This window comes from Bos indicus x Bos taurus, chromosome 5, assembly GCF_003369695.1.
Source record: "Bos indicus x Bos taurus breed Angus x Brahman F1 hybrid chromosome 5, Bos_hybrid_MaternalHap_v2.0, whole genome shotgun sequence".
Taxonomy (NCBI): Eukaryota; Metazoa; Chordata; class Mammalia; order Artiodactyla; family Bovidae; genus Bos; species Bos indicus x Bos taurus.
The window spans coordinates 10,053,924-10,073,919 of NC_040080.1; the positions used below are offsets into that span (position 1 = coordinate 10,053,924).

The 19,996-nt window shown below is 51.5% G+C and overlaps 1 protein-coding gene across 2 annotated transcripts in view; it reads left to right on the plus strand.

Moving 5' to 3' along the window:
• Positions 1-19,996, plus strand: part of TMEM184B (transmembrane protein 184B) — a 50,282-nt gene that overhangs the window by 16,630 nt on the left and 13,656 nt on the right. For both annotated transcript variants that reach the window (XM_027540806.1, XM_027540807.1), the window contains exons 2-3: positions 8,828-9,077; positions 10,605-10,770. In XM_027540806.1, coding sequence (XP_027396607.1) covers positions 8,886-9,077; positions 10,605-10,770 — 358 coding nt within the window. In that variant the 5' untranslated portion in view covers positions 8,828-8,885. The remainder of the gene's footprint in view (positions 1-8,827; positions 9,078-10,604; positions 10,771-19,996) is intronic.

Genomic DNA, 19,996 nt, shown 5'->3' on the forward strand with positions numbered 1-19,996 from the left:
TCTTATTGTTACATTGCGAACTTTGGAGAAGGAAATGGCAACCCACTCCAGTATTCTTGCCTGGAGAATTCCATGGACAGAGGAGCCTGGTGGGCTACAGTCCATGGGGTCGCAGAGTCGGACACGACTGAGCGACTAACACACACACATACATTGCGAGCCTAGTCACTCAGTTGAGTGCCATCGCCTCTTGCAGGGGATCTTCCCAACCCAGGAATTGAACCCAGGTCTCCTGCATCTTCTGTGTTGGCAGGCAGATTCTTTACTGCTGAGCCACTGGGGAAGCCAGTGTTTACACAAAAACTGTAAAGATACACTGTTACAATACATGTATCATAAAACCTACACTAAAACTGGAAATCAGAAGATGAGTTAAAGATGTAATGATTTTTAAAAATTGTTAGTAGTTCAAAAACCTTCTGGCTTCATGTACTTATTTTTGGAAACTGTGCTCTGATGCTGTGGGAGAGACCAGTTTGTTTAGTTACTTTGTTTTAATGGCTGCCCTCCCTGAAAAAGATCCCTGCCTGGGACACGTAGCTGCACACAGAGGAAACGCATCACTGGCTTGTTTTCTAAATCGGGTTACTCATTTTTCCATCCCATGCACGCGTATGCAGAGGATTTGTTGAAATTTGGCTAGTACATTTCCATCCTCCCCGAGGCCAATCAGATGTTCCTGTAAACTAAATGGAAGGTATTTTAAAGTTCTTAACGCATGAGTCCAAAACCCACTCAGATGCTTTGGAAATTTTTAAACAGATTAGAAAATTCTGTTACGTAGGCTTTTAGGAGCTCAGATATGAACATTTTTTTAAGTTTCAGCATATTGTTTTGGGTGACATACTTTTGTAACAGAAGTGTTTTATATATACTTTTCTGGAAACCTCTGCCCTAACTGAGGTTTCTTTTAAAGAGCAGTTCCTTTCTCATTGACTGTGAGAACAAGCCTTTCCTGTGAGGGACATGTTAAACATGCTTAAAGATGTTATTAGGCTTCCCTGGTGACTCAATGGTAAAGAACCCGCCTGCTAAAGCAGGAGATGCGGGTTTGATCCCTGGGTCAAGAAGATCCCCAGGAGAAGGAAATGGCAACACACTCCAGTGTTCTTGCCTGGGAAATCTCATGGACGGAGGAGCCAGGCAAGCTACAGTCCATGGGGTCACAAGAGTCGGACATGACTTAGCCGTTAAAATAGCACCAAAGATGTTTTTGCAACATCCTTGGGAAGCATATCTCTGACAGCCAGTGGTCACAGGGAAAAATGGGCAAGTAGAACTTTTTTTTTTTTTGGTTAAAGAAAGATGTGTTGAGGTCAGTGATAAGGTTTGACAGATCTTTTTGATTGTGTTTCTACAAGATAACCAGTAAATCTCTGATAGAGACGCTTTCCTGAGTCAGCGCCCATCTCATTACAGATTTGGTGGGAAATTCTCCTGTTCTGTGGTCGGAAACTTTATTATGAAAAGTGTCTAACGCAGGGAAGTAGAGCGCCTAATAGACTATGTTTCTACCTGCCAGTCACTCAGCTGCAACAGTTAGTGACATCTGGCAGCCTTGTTGGCATCTGTCTCTTTCCCCCTTTCCAAAGAGCAAAATCCCAGCTGTCGTGTTCTTTTTCATCCTGAAGTAGTTCAGTATGCATCTCTACTTGATAAGGACCTTTTAAAACCTTTTAAATTTTGAAATAATTATAGGCTCATAGGAAGTTGCAAAAATAGTACATAAAACCCCATGTACCCTTCCTCCGCCAAGGCTAACATCTCAAAATTGCTGTAGGCCAATATCAAAACCAGGATGTGGACATTAGTATAGTACTGTTTTTTGAAAATATTTATTTATTTGGCCGTGCTGGGTCTTAGTTGCAGCATGTGAGATCTTTAGTTGAGCCGTGAAAACTCCTAGTTGCTTCATGTGGGATCTAGTGCCCTGACCAGAGATTGGAACCTGGGGCCGGTGCCTTGGGAGCGTGGAGTCAGCCACTGGACCGCCAGGGAAGTCCCTATGGTACTGTTAACCAGACAACAGTTGTTGTTTAGGCACTAAATCGTGTCTGACTCTACAGTCCATGCACTGTAGCCCACCAGGTTCCTCTGTCCATGGGATTTCCCAGGCAAGAATACTGGAGTGGGTTGTCATTTCCTTCTCCAGGGCGTCTTCCCAACGCAGGGATCAAACCTGCATCTCCTGCACTGCAGGCGGATTCTTTACTGCTGAGCCACCAGGGAAGCCCAGCTAGACAGCAGAGGACAGACCTACTCAGTTTTCACTGTTTTCTTGTGTGTGTCCCTTTTTGCAGTTTTCACCTGTAGTCTCATGTAGCCACCACCACTGCAAGATACAAAGTGTCTCTCCGCCTGGAGGGACCTCCCGAGTTTCCCTCTATGTATATGTGCGCCCACTTTCCTTGCTGCCTTGGCCAACCACGGAGCTGTTCTCCATCTTTATAGATTTGTGGTCTTGAGTATGTTATATAAACGGAACCAGGCAGTATGTGATATTTTGAGACTGGCTGTTTTCACCAAACAGTACCTCGGGATCTGTTTAGACTCCCGCCTGTGTCAATAGTTTGCTCCTCTTTGTCGCTGAGTGGCGAGCCACGGTCTGGATGCACCAAAAGTTTAACCTTTCACCTGTAGAAGGATATCTGGATTGTTTCCATGTTTCCATGACAGTTACAAAGGCAGCTGCTGCAAACATTTCGTGTATAGGTTTTTGTGTTAATGTACGTTTTCATTTCTCTAGGATAAATGTCTAAGAGTGATTACTGAGTTGTATGGTAAGTGCGTGTTAGTTTTGTAAGAAACTGCCAGACTCTCTTCCAGAGCAGCTCTACCTTCTCATACTGCCTCCAGGAATGTGTGTGTGAGCCAGTTTCTTTGCATCCTCACCTACGTTTGATGTCGCTATTTCGTATTTATATGCGGGTAGTGATACTTCGTTGTGGTTTTAGTTTGCATTTTCCTAATTGCTAATGTTGAACAGCCATTTACATGTTGGCCATGCTACTTGTGTGAAGTGTCTGTTTGTATCTTCTGTGAATTTTCTGACTGAATTGTTTGGGTTTTTTTTTTTTTTTTTTCTTTTTACTGTTGAGCTTTGAGCATTCTTGCTATATTTTATATTCCAGATGCTGGTTATTTGTTGGATACGTGGCTCAAAGATATTTTCTTCTGCTCTGTGGCTTGTCTTTTCATGCTGTTCACATAATCACAGCATGAAAGTTTTTACTTTTGGTGACGTCCAGTCAGTTTTTCCTTTTAGAGGGTCATGCTTTTGGTGTTAAGTCTAAGAACGCTGCACCTAGCCCTGTGTTTGAAAGATTTCCTCCTGTGTCTTCTAAAAGGTTTGTAGTCTTATGTTTTGCATTTTTAAAAACAATTTATTATTTTATTTTTGACCGTGCTGAATTTTTGTTGCTTCTCACATGGGCTTTCTGTAGTCAAGGGGAGTGGGGGCTACTGTTTGTGGAGGTGCCCGGGCCTCTCCTTGTGTTTTCCTTGTGGAGCACGAACTCCAGGTGTACACACGTCAGTAGTTGCCTTTGGTCTCTAGAGTAAGGCTAGTTGTGGTGCGTGGGCTTAGTTGCTCTGTGGCATATGGGATCTTCCTGGACAAGGGATCGAACCCATGCCCCCTGCATTGGCAGGTAGATTCCTATCCACTGAGACACCGGCTAAGTCCCTACATTTTGCATTTAAATCCGTGATCATGGTGTAGAGTTTAGGTTAAGGTTCTTTTTTTTTTTTCCGTCTCTGGATATCCAGTTGTTCTAGCTAGTACTATTTATTGAAATGATTATTCTTCCTCCATTGATAAACACTTTTATTTTTGCAAAGCTACTGTGCACCTAAAGTGGGCTTCCAAAGTGGCTCAGCAGCGAAGAACCCACCTGCCAATACAGAAGATGCAGGTTCCATCCCTGCATTGGGAAGATGCCCTGGAGGAGGAAATGGCAATCCATACCCGTATTCCTGCCTGGAGAATCCCATGGACAGAAGAGCCTGGTGGTCTATGGTCCATAGGGTCACAAAGAGTTGGACCTGACTGGAGCGACTTAGCACATGCGCCTAAGAAAATCGGCAGGAATTCTCGTGTGCTATCTATTTCAAAGATGTCTTCTTCTATTTTTAATTTATTTTTTATTTCTGTTAACTTCTTATTTTATGTTGGAGTATAACTAAATAACAATGATGTGATAGTTTCAGGTGGACATCAAAGGGACTCTGGGACACACGTATCCATAAAGATATCTTTTTACATCAGTGGTTTGTTAACAGAAACTCAACAAAGTCCACACGTTGCATTTAGTTGTAATGTCTCCTTGGCCTCTTGTTCTGTTACTGCCCCTCAGCCACCTTGGTTTATAAGCCATTGATTCCTGGGAGAAACCAGGTCCTTCGTCCTGTAGATGCTCCCACGATCTGGCTTTGCTGCTGCTTCTTCATGGTATCATTTCATCTGTTGTGCTCCCCTCTGTATCTCCTGGATAGTGGTGGTTAGTTCTAGGGACTTGCTTTGATTCCAGTTCACTTTTGGGGTGAGGGTCCTTCCTAGATGATGTCGTGTGTGCCCTGCGTACCCCATGCCCCTCTTCAGTGATGTTGACCTTGACTGTGGCCTGTTCCATCCCTTATCAGATTCCCCATAGCCTCACCCAGTGGTTTTATCAGCCACTGATCCATATCTGTGTCCATGGTTTGTATTTGGAGTTGCAAAATAGTCATTTTTTGGTTGCATTCTGTCTCCCTTTACTAATGGGACTTGTGTAAAGTAGAAACTCCCCCGACAATGATGTCGTTACCCTCAAATATTATAGATGAAGCAACTGAAGCTCTGAGACATGAAGTCGAGCTTGCAGGTGGTGGAGTCCAGTAGGAACTCGGCTTGGTGACCTCACAGCTGGAGCTTGGGTGTGCTCCTTGGAGCTCTGCCCAAAGCCCCCTGCCACTTTGAAGCCTTTCCCGACCCCTCTCCCCAGCCTTTGCCAAGGCGGTTGGCGCTTCCTCGGGGCTCCCTGGGTAGTGGGCACTCCCTTGTGCAGTGTGGTGGGGCCAGGCCTCCAGGTCCCGCAGTCATGTAGAGCAGGCGTGTAGAGGAGCCGTGAGTCCTTGAACCTGCTCTTCCATGCCCAGCACAGTGTCCAGAGGCCTCAGGTCGTGTTTGCTGGAAAGATGACTCCAGTGTCTCCCCTCAGGCTCTCTACATGACCCTGGCAGTTTAATTTCAGTCGATTAAGAACATACAGGGCACCTGCCAGAGCTGAGGTTCTGAGCTCCATCTGTGTGTCTGCCTCCCTCTGGTGTGTGTGGGCTGTGTGGAGAAAAGGCAGCTATTGGGGTCCTTTCCCCTGGGGAGCAAAACCCCCCACTTCTCCCAGTTCTGAGGTGTCACCAGGCCAGGATCCTGCTCGCTTGTGGGGTCCAGGCAGGCAGAGATCCTTTCCAGGAAGGTGCCTGTCCCATGTGTGAAAGGATGGGACCCAGTGCCCGCCCCCTGCTGCCAGCGCTCACACTCTGTGAAGTTTGCGGGGTTTAGCGCCATGAGCTGCCCAGGGTCCCAGAAGCAGGGCGACCCCTGAGAGCCGCCTTCACTTGCCTCTCTCGGTGCTGGGGACCCTGCCCCTGTAAGTCAGAACACTGCCTGAAGTATTTGGGGTTTATTACGAAAATCCTAGAGTTATTTGGTGGTACGCCCAGAAGTATTTTGGGGGTTATTATGAAAGTCCTCGAGTTGTTTGGTGGTACCCCCGGAAGCTGTAAAAACCCAGTTTCACATTGTTCTCCTCATCTCTGAGATGCAGACAGTCCTACTTACTTCAGAGTTGCTGTGAGAAAAGGCATGAGATCATGTTGGGGGAAATGGTTTGTAAACAGCGAGGGCCGCCTGAGAACGAAGTCAGTGGTCTGTAAATCACGGGGCCCCAGCACGAGACATGGTCAGAAACGTGGCCAGCATGGCTCAGGCCGCAGGAGCACCCGCCGAGGCCGCAGCTTCCTCTCCTGGGAAGTACCTCCCTCCCCTTCCTGCTAGAGTCAGGGCCCTGGTGAGACGGCCGTGACCCCCGTCCTGGAAGGGGGCTCTGGAGCCCGCGGTGGCAGCTCATCCACGGCCCCCCATTGGTAGATAGTAGGCGTCTGGAACATATTCTACTGAAGTCCTGGGTCTGATTTGGGGGCAAGTCACTCACCCTCTGAGTGGACTTCTTGGGAACTAGATGACCTACATAAGGAGAGCACTCAAGGGAGAGGAAGCAAAGCCCAGCAGGAAACCAGCCACACTGAATAGATGCCCTAGTGGGTCACCCCTTAGCGGGGCCAGAGCTCAGCGGTTACCCCGTCTCGGGAGGTCTATGCACAGTCCCGTCAGCACCGCTGTTAGTTGAGGGCAAAACAGCCTTTGACACACCCAGCCCTTGCTCAGAAGGGGAAGATGGAAGCGTGTCTGTACTTCCTGAACCCCCCCTTCCCGTTTCCTTGTGTTTGTTCATTTAATTGGGGATGACAGACAAAGATGATGATTTACAATCCAAATCTTCTCTTTTAGGAAATACTTCTGGCACTGGTTTTCAGTGTTGCAACCATACTTCCAGGAGCTATTCTGAGACTTGTCACCGTGTCTCTTTTTCAAAGCGCCACCAGTCTTTATATAGACACCTTCAATTTTGAGTTTCTTTATATAGATGCCTTCTCCACTTTTGAGTTTTTAATCGAGATTCTTCTCTCGGTTGGTGCGTTAGAGATTGTTTATTTTTACAGGAAAATAAAAACATAGGGGGCTCTTCCAGGGTAAAAACATATAGCTAAGAGCAGACGTGACTCAGACGGGGGCCGAGGGGTGGGGAGATGTGGGCAAGAATTCTCTTCTTCATCTCGGGGTCAGGATCCACCCTGGGAAGGCCCCAGGAAGCCTCAGACGGGGAGGGCTCTGGGAGAGGTCATCTGGGCTGACTGCAGGGTTCAGGCTGAGATGGTTGGGTGTGGGGGATTGGCCGTTTTCTGGGTCGGGCAGTGGAGACACTCTGGGGTCCACTGAGCCTGTGCAGACACACAGCTGGTCGTGGTGGAGCTAAGATTTGAGCCTCAGCCAGGGCTCTTTCCGCTCTCACCTTCGTATCTGTTTGCATCAGTGGTTGGACGGTCACCTGGTCCGTTGCAGGTTAGTCTGGGGCCTTTGCTGCATGGAGGCTCCGTGACCCCAGGATGGCATTGTCCAACCTGTCAACAGGTGGCAGCGCTGAGAGGGACTCCCATCAGGGCCGTGGGTCTCGGCGAGTCTGTGGAGGGGAGTGACCGCTCCTCCTAGAGCTTTCCAGGTGCTTCTGATGGAATGGCTTCACTCTTTGAGAGTGGTGCCAGCCCCCAGCCTGGCATTGGTCCTTGTTTGTAAACTTGCCAGGAGAACTGTAACAACAGTTCTTCCTGTAATATATGGTTTCCTTCCAGCGTGAAACTATTAATTTGTTACCCCAGGTACTGAAGTTGCTACCAGGAAGTGTGGGGCCGACATGGCAGCCCACGTGGGGTAACTGCCCGGGACGCTGGAGTGCCATCCTGTGCCCCACCCACCCCGTCTTTACTTTCCCCACCCAGAATCTTCCTTTATGTCAGCTGTCTCGACCCTATTCTTTGCTTCTCTCTGACGTACCTCAAATTCCTTTTGAAATAAGGAGTGGAAATCGATGGATGATAAAATAAACATTATAAATGGTCTTGGTGCTAAGCTTGCTGCTGGGGATTCCGAGATGGAAAAGTGGTCTTGCCTTAGGAGGGTAAATGCAAGCAAATGACAGCAGCAGCACGTGTCACGTAGGGCAGCAAAGGCGGGTGAAATGCACGGAAGTACCTAAATGGGGAAAGTGATCAGGGCAGGCTTTTAGGACGAGTGGTCCGTGAGCTAAATTAAAAGGTGAGCAGTTTGCAGGTGGGGAAGGGCCACAAAATCTCCAGCACAACACAGCTGGTTGGTGAGGACCAAGTGTCAGCGTTAGGGAAACTGGGGAGAAATGGCAGAGGAAATACACCTGCCATTAGAGGGGGTGCCTCAGGGCTAGAGTGACCCTGCTAGACCCGAAGTGTAGAGATGGGCGGGGCCCGCAGACAGTCACCGAACACCAGCTGCGTGTGTGCCCGCGCTGTTCCAAGGGCCGGAGATCCAGTCCTGAGCAGAGCAGGGCCCCTGCACTCAGGGAGCTAGTGTCTGGTGTGGGAGACGGACAGTTAACACGTGAGTGATGTACAGTTTGTCAGCTGGAGCCAGGTGGTAATGCGTGCTCTGGAGAGAAAGCGAAGAGGTCCAAAGCGCTGGGATGAGGGTGGTCATATTTGAATGGGTGGTCAGGGCAGAGACCTACAGGGTGTGTGGGAGCTGCTGTGTGGGGGGACAGAGGCTGTGCAAAGGCCCTGTGGCAGGAGCAGGCATGGCATGTTGGAGCCGCAGGAGGCTAGTGTGGCTGGAATGGAGGATCATGATGGGAATAGACATGAGATCAGAGAGTGTCGAGGGCCCATCAGGCAGTCTGTGGGCCTCTGTAAGGACAGCAGCTTGTAGTCTGATGGAGACAGGAGCCATTGGAGGGTTTTGAGCAGAGGAAGGGCTCAATCTGACCGATGTCTTAGAAGGTTCACTCGCTGCTCTGTGTGGATGGCGGGGCCAAGGAAGAGGCAGAGAGATTGGTCAGGAGCCTGTTCCATTAATCCAGGGACTGGAGTGAGGCATGGTCAGGGTCTGGTTACATTCTGAAGGGAGATATACAGCCTAGAAGGTTCTTTCTGGTGCTGCTGCTGACACTGGAAGGAGGCTAACATTGTGGTTCCCTGTTTCTAGGCCAGCTCGTCGTTTATTCTGAGGCTTTCTCTCAGGAAGCCCCCTGCTGCCGGGCACCATGACCGTGAGGGGGGCCGCGCTGGCCCCGGATCCAGCGTCGCCCACCACGGCAGCAGCCTCGCCCAGCATCTCCGTGATCCCCGAGGGCAGCCCCACGGCCATGGAGCAGCCCGTATTCCTGATGACAACCGCTGCTCAGGCCATCTCTGGCTTCTTCGTTTGGACAGCCCTGCTCATCACCTGCCACCAGGTACCCAGGCCAGGCGAGCCAGCAAGCCCCAGCCCTCCGGGGGTAGGGGGGCAGTGGTCCCGAGAGGTTTCTCATCCAGCATAGTGTTAGTTAGGCCAGGCCAGGCTACACTACAGTAACAAATAAGCCCAGAATCTCAGAGGCTTCCCTGGGGGAGTCAGGTTCTCGCTTAGCCAGCCCAGTGCCGGTCAGCTTCCATTCTGTGGCTCCAGCATCTTACAGTTGCAAGACACCATCTGTCTGACAACTGCAGGGAGGGGTGTGTGTAGAAGGTACTCTGAATATTTAACCTTCTCAACCAGAAAAGGCCCACCTTCTGTGGGCCAGAACTGGTCACGTGTCCAGCCCAAGCTATAGGGGAGCCTGGGAACTGTGTACAGAGTAGCAGTGACCCCTTTGCAGATGAGAAAGTTGAGACCCAGAGAGGAAAGAAGGAGGGGACACTAGCCTAGTCACATACAAGTTGGTGGCAGAGCTGGGACAGAAGTCAAGTTCCGCATCCCCCGGGCTCGCCATCCCAGGGGACGCTGCCATGGGCTGTGACGTGCCTTGGCTGCCCAAGGAAGAAGGTTTGAAGGCTGCTCCGTGAAGAGGGAGGCTGAGCCCGTTCCAGTTCCAGGGTTCCCCGCCCCTCCTAGAACCCGATTGCTTCCCAGGCGGCTAGCTCACAGCAGATGGGAAACGCTTCGTCTTCCTCCTCCCGAGCATAGGGCTTGGCTCGGCCAAGCATGAAGTCATGGGAGCTGGGACAAGGGAGACTCTGGCTGCTGGGACTGCTGCATCGTGGTTAGAGCTGTTCTTGGCATTTGTGTGCAGCTTTTATTTTTTCCCCTGCTTTCTAAAAAGTGCATTGCATTCTCCCAACTTGCCAGCGAGGCCGGCAGCGCTGCCCCTGTTCAACAGATGGGAAAGTGAGACCCAGAATGAGGCTGTTGCTGCAGCCACTCAGCCAGAAAGGACTTCCACCTTCTGTGGAAGGGAGGGTCCCGTCTGTCCCGCCCTCTGCACCATAAGTTAGTTAAGCAACAGGGCAGGGTGGGCCACCACCTGAACACCTGTTTGTTAGCTCCATGCCCCAAGGGCAAGTGTTTAGAAAGTCCTGGAGGTGGAGGGACAGTACATGCATGTCAATCGACTCCTGCATCAGGCACCTGGTTCCCAAACCCAGACATGCACACATCCTGGTCCCCAGGGAGCATGTCATTGCTGTGGATCCCAGCTCATCCCTGACTGATTTGCATAATCTTGGGGGTGACCTCGTGGCCCTGGGTCTGCAAGGCAGCCTGGGCACCACCACATGCAGCTTGCGGGCTTCACGCACCCCTTGGTCGGACGCTTACAACAGCCTCACCCGGGAAGTGTATGTCATCACAGTGGAGAGAGAAGGACGCTGAGGCTCAGGGCTGAGTTATGTGGTGGTCCCTGTGCTAGTTGAGGGCAGAGCCGGACGCGGGCGGGCTCCTCCTCCCATGGGGTGGGCGGGCCGTGGGCCCTGGGGCTCCGGCTGACCGGCCCCCTCCCCCGCAGATCTACATGCACCTGCGCTGCTACAGCTGCCCCAACGAGCAGCGCTACATCGTGCGCATCCTCTTCATCGTGCCCATCTACGCCTTCGACTCCTGGCTCAGCCTCCTTTTCTTCACCAACGACCAGTACTACGTGTACTTCGGCACCGTGCGTGACTGCTACGAGGGTGAGGACGGCTTGGGCGGCAGCCAGAGGCTGTGGGGGGGCTGGGAGCTGTGCACCCCCACTTTGTCTGGGGGCTAGAAGACCCTCTTCTCGGCTTCCTTCTGGAGGGGCCACCTGTCCCTTCTTGAACCCCTTCAGGGTTTTCCATCCCTAGGTTTTCAGGTCCCAGCACACGTGTAACCAGGTGTCACCTGCTGAGACGCTTCGCAACGTGGCCCCCAAACACCTGCACAGACACCCAGGATCAGGGCTCCTTTCTCAGTGCCGGCATCTCTGGTGGGGATGGGGGCAGCAAATAAGTGGCTCATTGGTAGACAGAAAGGCCTTCCTTTCTGTGGAAGGGAGGGTCCTGTCTGTCCTGCCCTCTGCACCATAAGTTAGTTAAGGGACAGGGGGGGGTTGGGCCACCTGTGTTTTAGCTCCACAGCCCAGGGGCAGGTGTTTAGAAAGTCGTGGAGGTGGAGGGACAGTACATGCATGTTAATCGACTCCTGCATCAGGCACCTGGTTCCCAAACCCAGCCATGCACACCGGTCCCCAGGGAGCGTGTCATCACTGTGGATCCTAGCTCATCCCTGACTGATTTGCATAATCTTGGGGGTGACCTCATGGCCCTGGGTCTGCGAGGCAGCCCGGGCACCACCACACACAGCCTTCACGCACCCCTGTACCACGAGGTACAGGTGGGTAAGGGGCTTGTCCAAGGTGTATGGTAAGGTAGTGTAGTGGCAGGGCTAGGCCTCCCTCCCTGTGTGTCTTAATCCTGAGGGCTTTGTCCCAGGAGGAGCTCGCTGCCTTTCAGGGGGCAGTTCTCATGTGTGGTGTGGACATGTCACTTGCTCCTGTGCCGAGCTCCAAGCACCCAGCCAGGCCCCATGCTGGGCTCCAGGCAGGACAGCCCTCACCCCGCCTGCCGTCCAGGAATCTGTGCAGCCTAAACAGTCAGCACAAGGAGACAGGGTGCTCTCTCCCAGTGGCCCTGGCTAGGGTTGGGGTGGCGGTGGGGCAGGAATCAGGGTCTTAGAGATGAGTTGGCATCTGCCAGGCAGTGGCATGGATGAGCATTCATTCTGGGCAGAGAGGAATCTCAGTGTGCCAGTTTGGGGGTGCTGGAAGCTGTGGGGGGAGTGGGGGGCCAGCCATGGCCAGAGGAGAGGCCAGTGGCTGGAGGCGATGGACCTGGGAGGCAGGGATGGGGACATACACAGCTTTGGGGGCATAGAAGGAAACAGAGGCTTTCTTTTTTACTGGTGATACACAAGAATATGACATGACTGGAAATTGCAGTTTAGAAAATCTCCAGGTGCTGAGTGGGTGAAGGAAGGGGAGGCCAGAGACCCCAGGACAGGTCGCAGGCCAGCGATGCTTCTGCCTGTCCCCAGGCAGGCCAGCAGGGAGAGGAAGGAGGACCCTTGAACTCAAGATGCCTGCTCTGACGCCCACCCTCCTCAATGGTTCTATGCTTTCCTGTCTCCTCCCCGTACCTGCGCTGATGGTTTCGGGTAGAATGACCAAACATGGTTTTCTTTATGCCGAGGCTCTGACCACGACTAGTTATCTGCTTCCCAGACCCCGGGGCAGGGGAGCGCTTTGCCCTGGCCCTGGATATTGGAGTGCAGCATGCTTGGCCCCAAAGAAGCTAGAGTCTCCTCTCATCTCACTTTGAACCTGTGTATCCCTGAAGACTCGCAGGGTGCAGGAAGTGGCCTTTGAACTTAAGAAAGAATGCAGGCACCGGGTGGGCCCCGCCGGCCCTGCAGCACCGCCGGCCTCCTTTCCCACCCAGCACAGCACATCTGTTTTCCCAGTACCAGCAGAGCTCTTTCATCTTGACTCCAGCATCCCCTCAGAAAGGCCTTCCCGTGGCTCTGGCTCCCAGCCCCTGTTGCAGTTAAGCATGGACAGCGTGTGAGCCTGGACTGTCAGCTCCACGAGAGTAGACACGGGCAGAGAGCCCGGGTGATAGAGCCAGCAGGTGAGAGGTGCTCATGCCATCTGTATTTTTGAACGAATAAGAAGCACAGAGTCTTCTACTGCAGGGGGTGCAGGTTCGATCCCTGGATGGGGAACTAATAAGAACGTGTGTGCAGCTTGGCACAGCCAAAACAAGAAAAGACTTTATTAAACACCCGCTACGCGCCTTGCAGTCGCCCACATGACTGCCTCGCTGAGTCCCCAGGCTGGAGTCCCTGCCCGGCTCCATCAGGGGAGAACGTGGCAGCTGGGCGGGGACCCTAGAGCCTGATGTTCCTGGAAGCGGTGGATCCCCAGGGAAACCGCTGGGCACCTAGGCAGTGGTAAAGCCTGGGGCCGGGGACGGTGGGCTCCCTTTTCTGTTCAGCTGCCAGCCTTGCCATGGTGCCCAGGAGCAGCCTCTGCCCACTGGTTTCTTTGGAAGCAAAAAGCACTTCCCTACTGGGGGCCTGGGGTGGGGCTATCCTGTGTGATGGGGGGACAAGTATAGGCTCCCTTCTCTCCAGGGCCCTGAAGACTGGGGCTCACAGCAGAAGTGGGGACCACCCGGGGCCTCCAGCCCATCTCACTCTGGGCCCCGGAGCCGGCAGCAGATGGTCGGCAGCTACTCCATCCCAGAACCCTTTTGTTCAGGTCCAGCCCGTCCCATCCTTCCAGCCACACGAAGGTCCTCACAGGAAGCCGGCTGCCCTACGAAGCACATCTCCTAGCAACGCTATTATCCGCTTGGCCTCTCCGAAGGAGTTTACAAACAGCGCAGCAGCTGCCGTGGAGTTCAGGCTGCCCCCCGAGTCCACCAGCTCGCAGTGTCTGAGTCAGTGGGCTGAGCCCTGGCCTGACCTTTTCCGCACCTCCCTCTTGCTGCTCTTATCTGCAGCTGCCCGCAGGAGCCGCCCCCACAGAGTTGGTGATGGGGCGTGTCTCTTAAAATTCAAAAAGAACCGCCCCCCTTCACCTTCGTTCTCCCTCCCACCCTCCCCCCCAAAACTCGGGAAGGGACACGAATCGACTGGGCTGGGGGCCTCTTATTTCAGATAGAACCTGCCCGTTGTGTAGGCCGGCTCAGAGCCAGACTCTTTGTCGGGCCTCTTCGAGACATCTGCTTTTTTTTTTTGAACAAAATTAAAACAACTGAAATTTTACTGTTATTGAAGTAATATATGCCCTTGGTTGAAACAAAACTCCTTCTCACTCTCAAAGTCATCCCACTTTCAACCTTTAAACTGGTTTCATTTGCTTGAGTGACCTAAAAATAGGCTTTTACTGTTATTTCTTAGCTTTTCAGTTTTATGTAGGGTTACGTAGTGACTTCCTGCTGTGGAAGGCTTTTTGTTTTGGTTTTGGGGTTTTGTTTTTGGTCACGCCGTGCAGCATGTGGGATCTTAGTTCCCCAACCAGGCATTGAACCCATTCCCCCTGCAGTGGAAGTGCAGAGTCTTAACCACTGGACTGCCTGGGAAGTCCAAGGAAGGCTTTGAGCTAGGTATCTTATCTCCAACTACAGCACACACACACACACGTTTTCTTTCCTTCCTCTCTTTAATGTGATCGTATCCTGATTTTTCTTAGTCTGTATGCAGTGTGAGGATTATACATCTGTAACTGTTGTTCAGGGCTCAGCCTTACAGTGACCCAAGACGACATTTCCTTCTTCAGCTTTGTTTTCCCTCTGGTTACTACTTGTCTGCCTCTTTGGCTTGCTGTTTTGTGTTTCTTATCATTAATTTATCCCGCCAGCACTTTAGTTGAATAAAACAGGAAGCCCTCCTGTCAGTCTCGTAGCTCCGGGTGTTCCAGGCGGAGATCCTCCTGGAGCCCCGCCCTCCTTGCTCCCCTCTGGACTGGTTGTCCTCCACGCCTCTTACTTTTCAGCTGTGGTCCTGGGTTTTTCCTTCACCATCAGTCCAGGAATCCTGCCGTCTTTCCTGTCCTGAACCGCCTGTTCCCTGGGTGCTGTCTTTTCTGCGTTTGAGGTTTGCCCTTTTTGGTGAGCACACATCTTCCAGGGGCTTCCTGAGAAGACAGGTTGCATGGGAGTTCTGTTTTCTGAAATCTGAACATTATCTGCAAGTATCTTTATTATAATGTTTAAGTTTGTTGGTGTTTGGTGGGAATATGATTTCTGAATTGAAAATCATTCTCCCTCTGAATTTTGAAGGTGTGTTTTTAACTGTCTCTTAGCTTCCAGTGTTGTTTTTGGAAAGTCTGCTGGATCCTTAATGCTTATATGTAACTTTTTTTTTTTCTCCTAGCTTTTTAGGATCTTGCCTTTATCCCCGTTGTTCTGAAATCTCACAAGAGATGGGGTGTTCATTGTGCAGGGCATCTGGTGGGCTCTTTCAGTATGGCTACAACTCATGGTCCTAAGGTTCTGGGAAATTTTCCTGAATGTTTCTTTGATAATTCCTTCCCCTCCACTTTATCATCCCTTTCTGGAGTAAGTTAAGTAGGACATTGCACTTTTGGATTGAGCCTCAAATTTCCTGTACAGTTTCTTGGCATTTTCCATCTCTTTCTTTGTTCCGCTTTCTAGGAATTTTTCTGATTATGTTTTAAATCTTTACCTTTGAGCTTTCTGTTGAAGGTTTTATTTCCTTTATCACGTTGTAAAATGTCAGGAGCTCTCCCCTGCTCTTTTTCCCTTGTTCCTGGTTTTGTTCTTCTCTCTCTGGGGATGCTAAGTACATTTTTCTTCTATTCCTCACATTATCTCTGTCTCTTGAGTTTCTTCCATTTGATTGCGCACTTTGCTCTTTGACCTTTGAATAAGAAGCTTTCCTCAAATGTCTGGTGTTCTTGGCTTTTTTTTTTTTTTTTTTTAATATATTTGAGAATGGGGCTTGGGCTTTTCAGGTGGCACAGTGGTATAGAATTTGCCTCCCAGTGTGGGAGATGCAAGAGACATGGGTTCAAACCCTGAGTCAGGAAGATCCCCTGAGTCAGGAAATGGCAACCCACTCCAGTATTCTTTCTTGGGAAATCCCAGGGGCAGAGGAGGCTGGCAGGCTACAGTCTGTAGGGTTGCAAAGAGTCAGACATGACTGAGCACACACATAAGTAAAGGAAATACCAAGTACACGCTGGAGCCCAAAGTAAGAAATCTAAAATGGTGGAAAAGAAGAATGGGTTTTAAAACTGCTGGGCCTTGTCCCAGTTGGGTGGAGGATGTGGATAGGACATTTCCTCTGCCTTTTATTGACTTTTTTCTTTTACTGCAGCATATGGGATCTTATTTCCCTGACCAGTGATTGAATCCACACCTCCAGTAGTGGAAGTGGGGCATCTTAACCACTGGACCACCAGGGAGGTTGTTCCTCTGCTGTTTGCTTGCAGTGATGGGGTAGACAGTATATGAAGGCTCCTTGATTCTGGGCCTGTTTCCCCAGAGAATAATGTTCTCATCGCCTTCTAGGAGGACGAAGCTGAGGGGCTGAGCTATAGCTGGGAAAGGGCCCTGGACATCTTCCCTTCGTGTTCAGACTTCCCGTCTATATTTTCTGCAAGTCTCATTGCTGCCCTTAGCTGGGCCAAGTTCTGTGAGGGCAGAACCATCTCAACTGTCTCAAAAGGAAAAAGCCAAGAGCACCACATGGAGACTTGTAGCCAGTGTTCCCATCTGTACCCACAGTCATCAGAGCTGCCTGGCGTGCCTGGTTACACAGGTTCCTGGGGTTCTTACTGGCTCCTTCCTGTCCCCAAGTCAGTGGCCATGCCACACCTTCCAGAGCTTTTGTGACATCCCTCTGCTTCATGGCGCCTGCTGCTTCTGGGGCCATGTCCTTGCCTTTGAAGGTCTATAGCTTTCTCCCCAATTCCTTCTCACTTCAGGGCCATTTCAGGGGAGAATGGAAGTAAACCCTGTGAATTGGAGCTAGTGATTCCATTATCTGGGGAGAAATGGATGCTTGCCCAGTGCCCCTAATGGAAGTGTTAGTTGCTCAGTCGTGTTCGATTCTCTGTGACTCCATGGACTGTAGTCCACCAGGCTCCTCTGTCCATAGAATTTTCCAGGCAAGAACACTGGAGTGGGTTGCCATTCCCTTTTCCGGAGGATCTTCCTGACCCAGGGATTGAACCTGGGTCTCCTGCATTGCAGGTAGATTCTTTACCACTGAGTGTCTACCACCTGGTAAAGACCAGAATTCACAGAGCTGGGAGTGGAGCACCAGGGTGTACAGGTGTACAGGTGTACAGGCAGATGGTGAAGGGGTGGGATCCAGCCCCCTTGCCTGCATTTAGTGTTTGACTGGGGTAGGGGGTCACCCCTAAAGATGACTCTGAGACACCCTGGGGAGTACGGTGGTTGGAGAGGCGCAGGTGGCCGAAGCTCAAATTGGGGAAACGCTTCCACAGCTGCTCTGTGTGGGCACTGTCTTGTTAATAAGGTTTGTGTGGCACTTCACAGTTCACCACATGTGTTTCCAGTACTGTTAGCTCATTCTCTCATCTCAGTTACCTGGTGGAGTATCTGTTATCATCCCCATGTTTCACATGTGAAAAAAAATTCACATAGGCTAAGAAATTTGCCCAAGTTGTGACCTAGAGAGTAACTGCCAAAGGCCAGACTCTGGTCTGGGTCTCTGAGGTCCAGGAATTGCTCTGCGGCCAAGCTTGGGGAAGGAATACAGGACAAGGTTCTTCCTGCAAAAGTGTGAACTCTTGTTAAGGGAAGAGGTGTTACATGCACGAGAGAAACAAAGACTGATGCTTCTTTCACCCAGTTTCCAATTTGGGATGAACTTGGATTCCTGGATTCTGGTCCAAAGTGAAACTTCTTCCCAGGTGGGGAGAGTGCAGTTGAGGACACCAGCTTGAGGACCACCAAAGACTCAACGACAGTGTGCTGCTGCAGGACCCACGGGGCTGGCAGTGGCCCTTGCTGGTCATGGCTCTGAGACCGCCAGGAATCAGAAGAGCTCAACCCATCAGGATAAAGACAGGCAACCAGAAGAAACCAATGAACACAGGGATCGGAGTCAGCTTTTTGGGTGGCAAGGAGCAGCAGTGAGCAGGAACAGCAAAGGGCAGAAAAGCCACGAGGGAGGAGGAGCAAGGACCAGTGCAACGGCTCAGAGTTCGGGGTCAGTGCTGAGGGAAGACCCCACCCGCCTGGCTGTAGCACGTGCATCTGCTATTGTCCATGATGATCAGCAGCCACGGGAAAAGCGGGAAAGAACGTTCGGGTGCCCCTTGTTTGCTAAGCAGTTGACTGTGGTCTTTTGCCTCTGATTGTGTGCATCTGTCTCTAGTTCATTTAAGATTTGGTGTCTAGAATGGAGATGGAAGTTCCAGGTACCTGACTGTCCAGGGTGAGCAAGAAAGAGAGAGAGCCCATTTTTCTCTTATGTTGGATGCTCCTTGTGGGCCCCTGTGGTCACTTGTGTGTCTGGGGTCTCTCCAGGGAACCAGAATGGGAGCTGTGGTCAGAAGCGTGGTCAGGTGAGAACCCCCCACTGTTAATCTTTTTTGCTCTTGTGACGTTCAGAGCTAGCTTATCTCTGTGTTTGTTCCCTGGCTGTGTGTTGAGCTGTCCATTTTAAACACACATGCTGGAGCGTGGGGGTGGTATTTTGCATGGCTCTGTCATTTCCTAGGAAGGGCATTGATTTGTCCAGATGGTCAGTGGGTCTTGGTGTGGGCTGGTTGAGTCATCTCCAGGAGATTCTGTCTTGTTTCCCTTCTCCAAGATGCATTATCGACTCACTAATGATTCTTTTAACAGAAACCATCAGCACATTGGGATTTTACAGACTGTCTGGCCCCAGAGCACTGATCAAAGGTCAAAAATCCTGAATTGGGAGAGATGGAAGAAGTTTGGTGATCTCACCAGTTGAATGCAGAGCTGCATATGGACAGAGAGCTGGACCACGTAATTCAGGAGCGGGCTGACATATGTTGCGACACAGGAAAGGATGTGAGCTCAGGCACCAAGCTCTTCCCAGAAGTGGATTGCAGGATAGCCTAGTTCGGTGGTTCTGGACAGAGGGGCAGAGGAACCTTGGGCCCTGTGGCCTCTCCCTTGGACTTTGGTGACCGGAAGTCCGATTACCCTGGGGAAGGTGCAGCTTCCCAGCCCGTGAGAGGTTGAGCACCCTGAACGCAGGACTCAGTGAGGGCCGCACCCACAGCCGTCCTCTCTGAGCCTCACCTGGAGCTGTGGCCTGTGTCCATCCATTCGTTTCTTCGTTGCTGATTGAGTGTGGAAGTGCCAAGCCGTTTGATCGCTGTTGGGGGTGGGCCTCGGGTCCTGCCTGCCAGGTGTTCACAGAGGACAGTGGGTAACACTGTGCAGTGTTCACTGCAAGCCCAGCCTCGTAGATAAGGCATCACACTCTCAGCCCTGAGCCCCGTCCTCACCGCAGCCCCCACCCGGAAGGAGCTATTATCCCCGGCTTAGAGATGAGGAAACCGAGGCCCAGAGCACTGAAGAAATTTGCCACACAGCTCCTAGGTGGTGGGACCTAAGTGGTGGGACACGCAGGCAGTCTGGCTCCAGGGTCCATGGCTTGCTGCCCGTTTTACGCTGCCTCTTGTACTTGAAGGAGCAGGCGTATCCACAGAGATTGTGGGGTGTGATATGAGCATGGCGATAAGACAGGGGACCAGCCAAGGACAAGGTGGCGTCGCAGCTGGGTCTGCCTCCGGGATTTAGCAGAGCGACCTGAATGTACCCCCAAGGGGAGGCCTGAGAGATCGTGGCATGACGTGGGGACTCCAGAAGAGGTTTTGTGTGCATCCCGCTCACTTGGCTGTGTACGTAACTACCCCACAACAGGCTCGTGTGAACAGCAGTTTATTTTGTCCATGAATACTGCAGGTCAGGAATTTGGACAGGGCACACCGGGACAGTTTGGCCATGCTCCGTGGGACCTGGGCCTGAGCCGGAGAACTTGAAGGCTCGGGGACGATCACCTGATGTCTGGTTTAGTCACGTTGCTGGCAGTTGATGCTGGTATCAGCTGGGAGCCTGGGTTCCTGCCACATGAGCCTCTTCATGTGGACTCTTCACATGGACCAGTGTGGGCTTCCTCTTGGCATGATGGCCGGGTCTAAGGGCCAGCATCACAAGAGAGGATAAACCAGAAGGAGGCCTTTTCTGGGCTTCCCTGGTGGCTCAGTGGAAAAGATCTGTCTGCCAATGCAGGGGACGTGGCTTTGATCCCTGATCTGAGATGATCCCACATGTCTTAGAGCAGCTAAGCCCATGCACCACAACTGTTGAGCCTATGCTCTAGGGCCTGTGTGCTGCAACA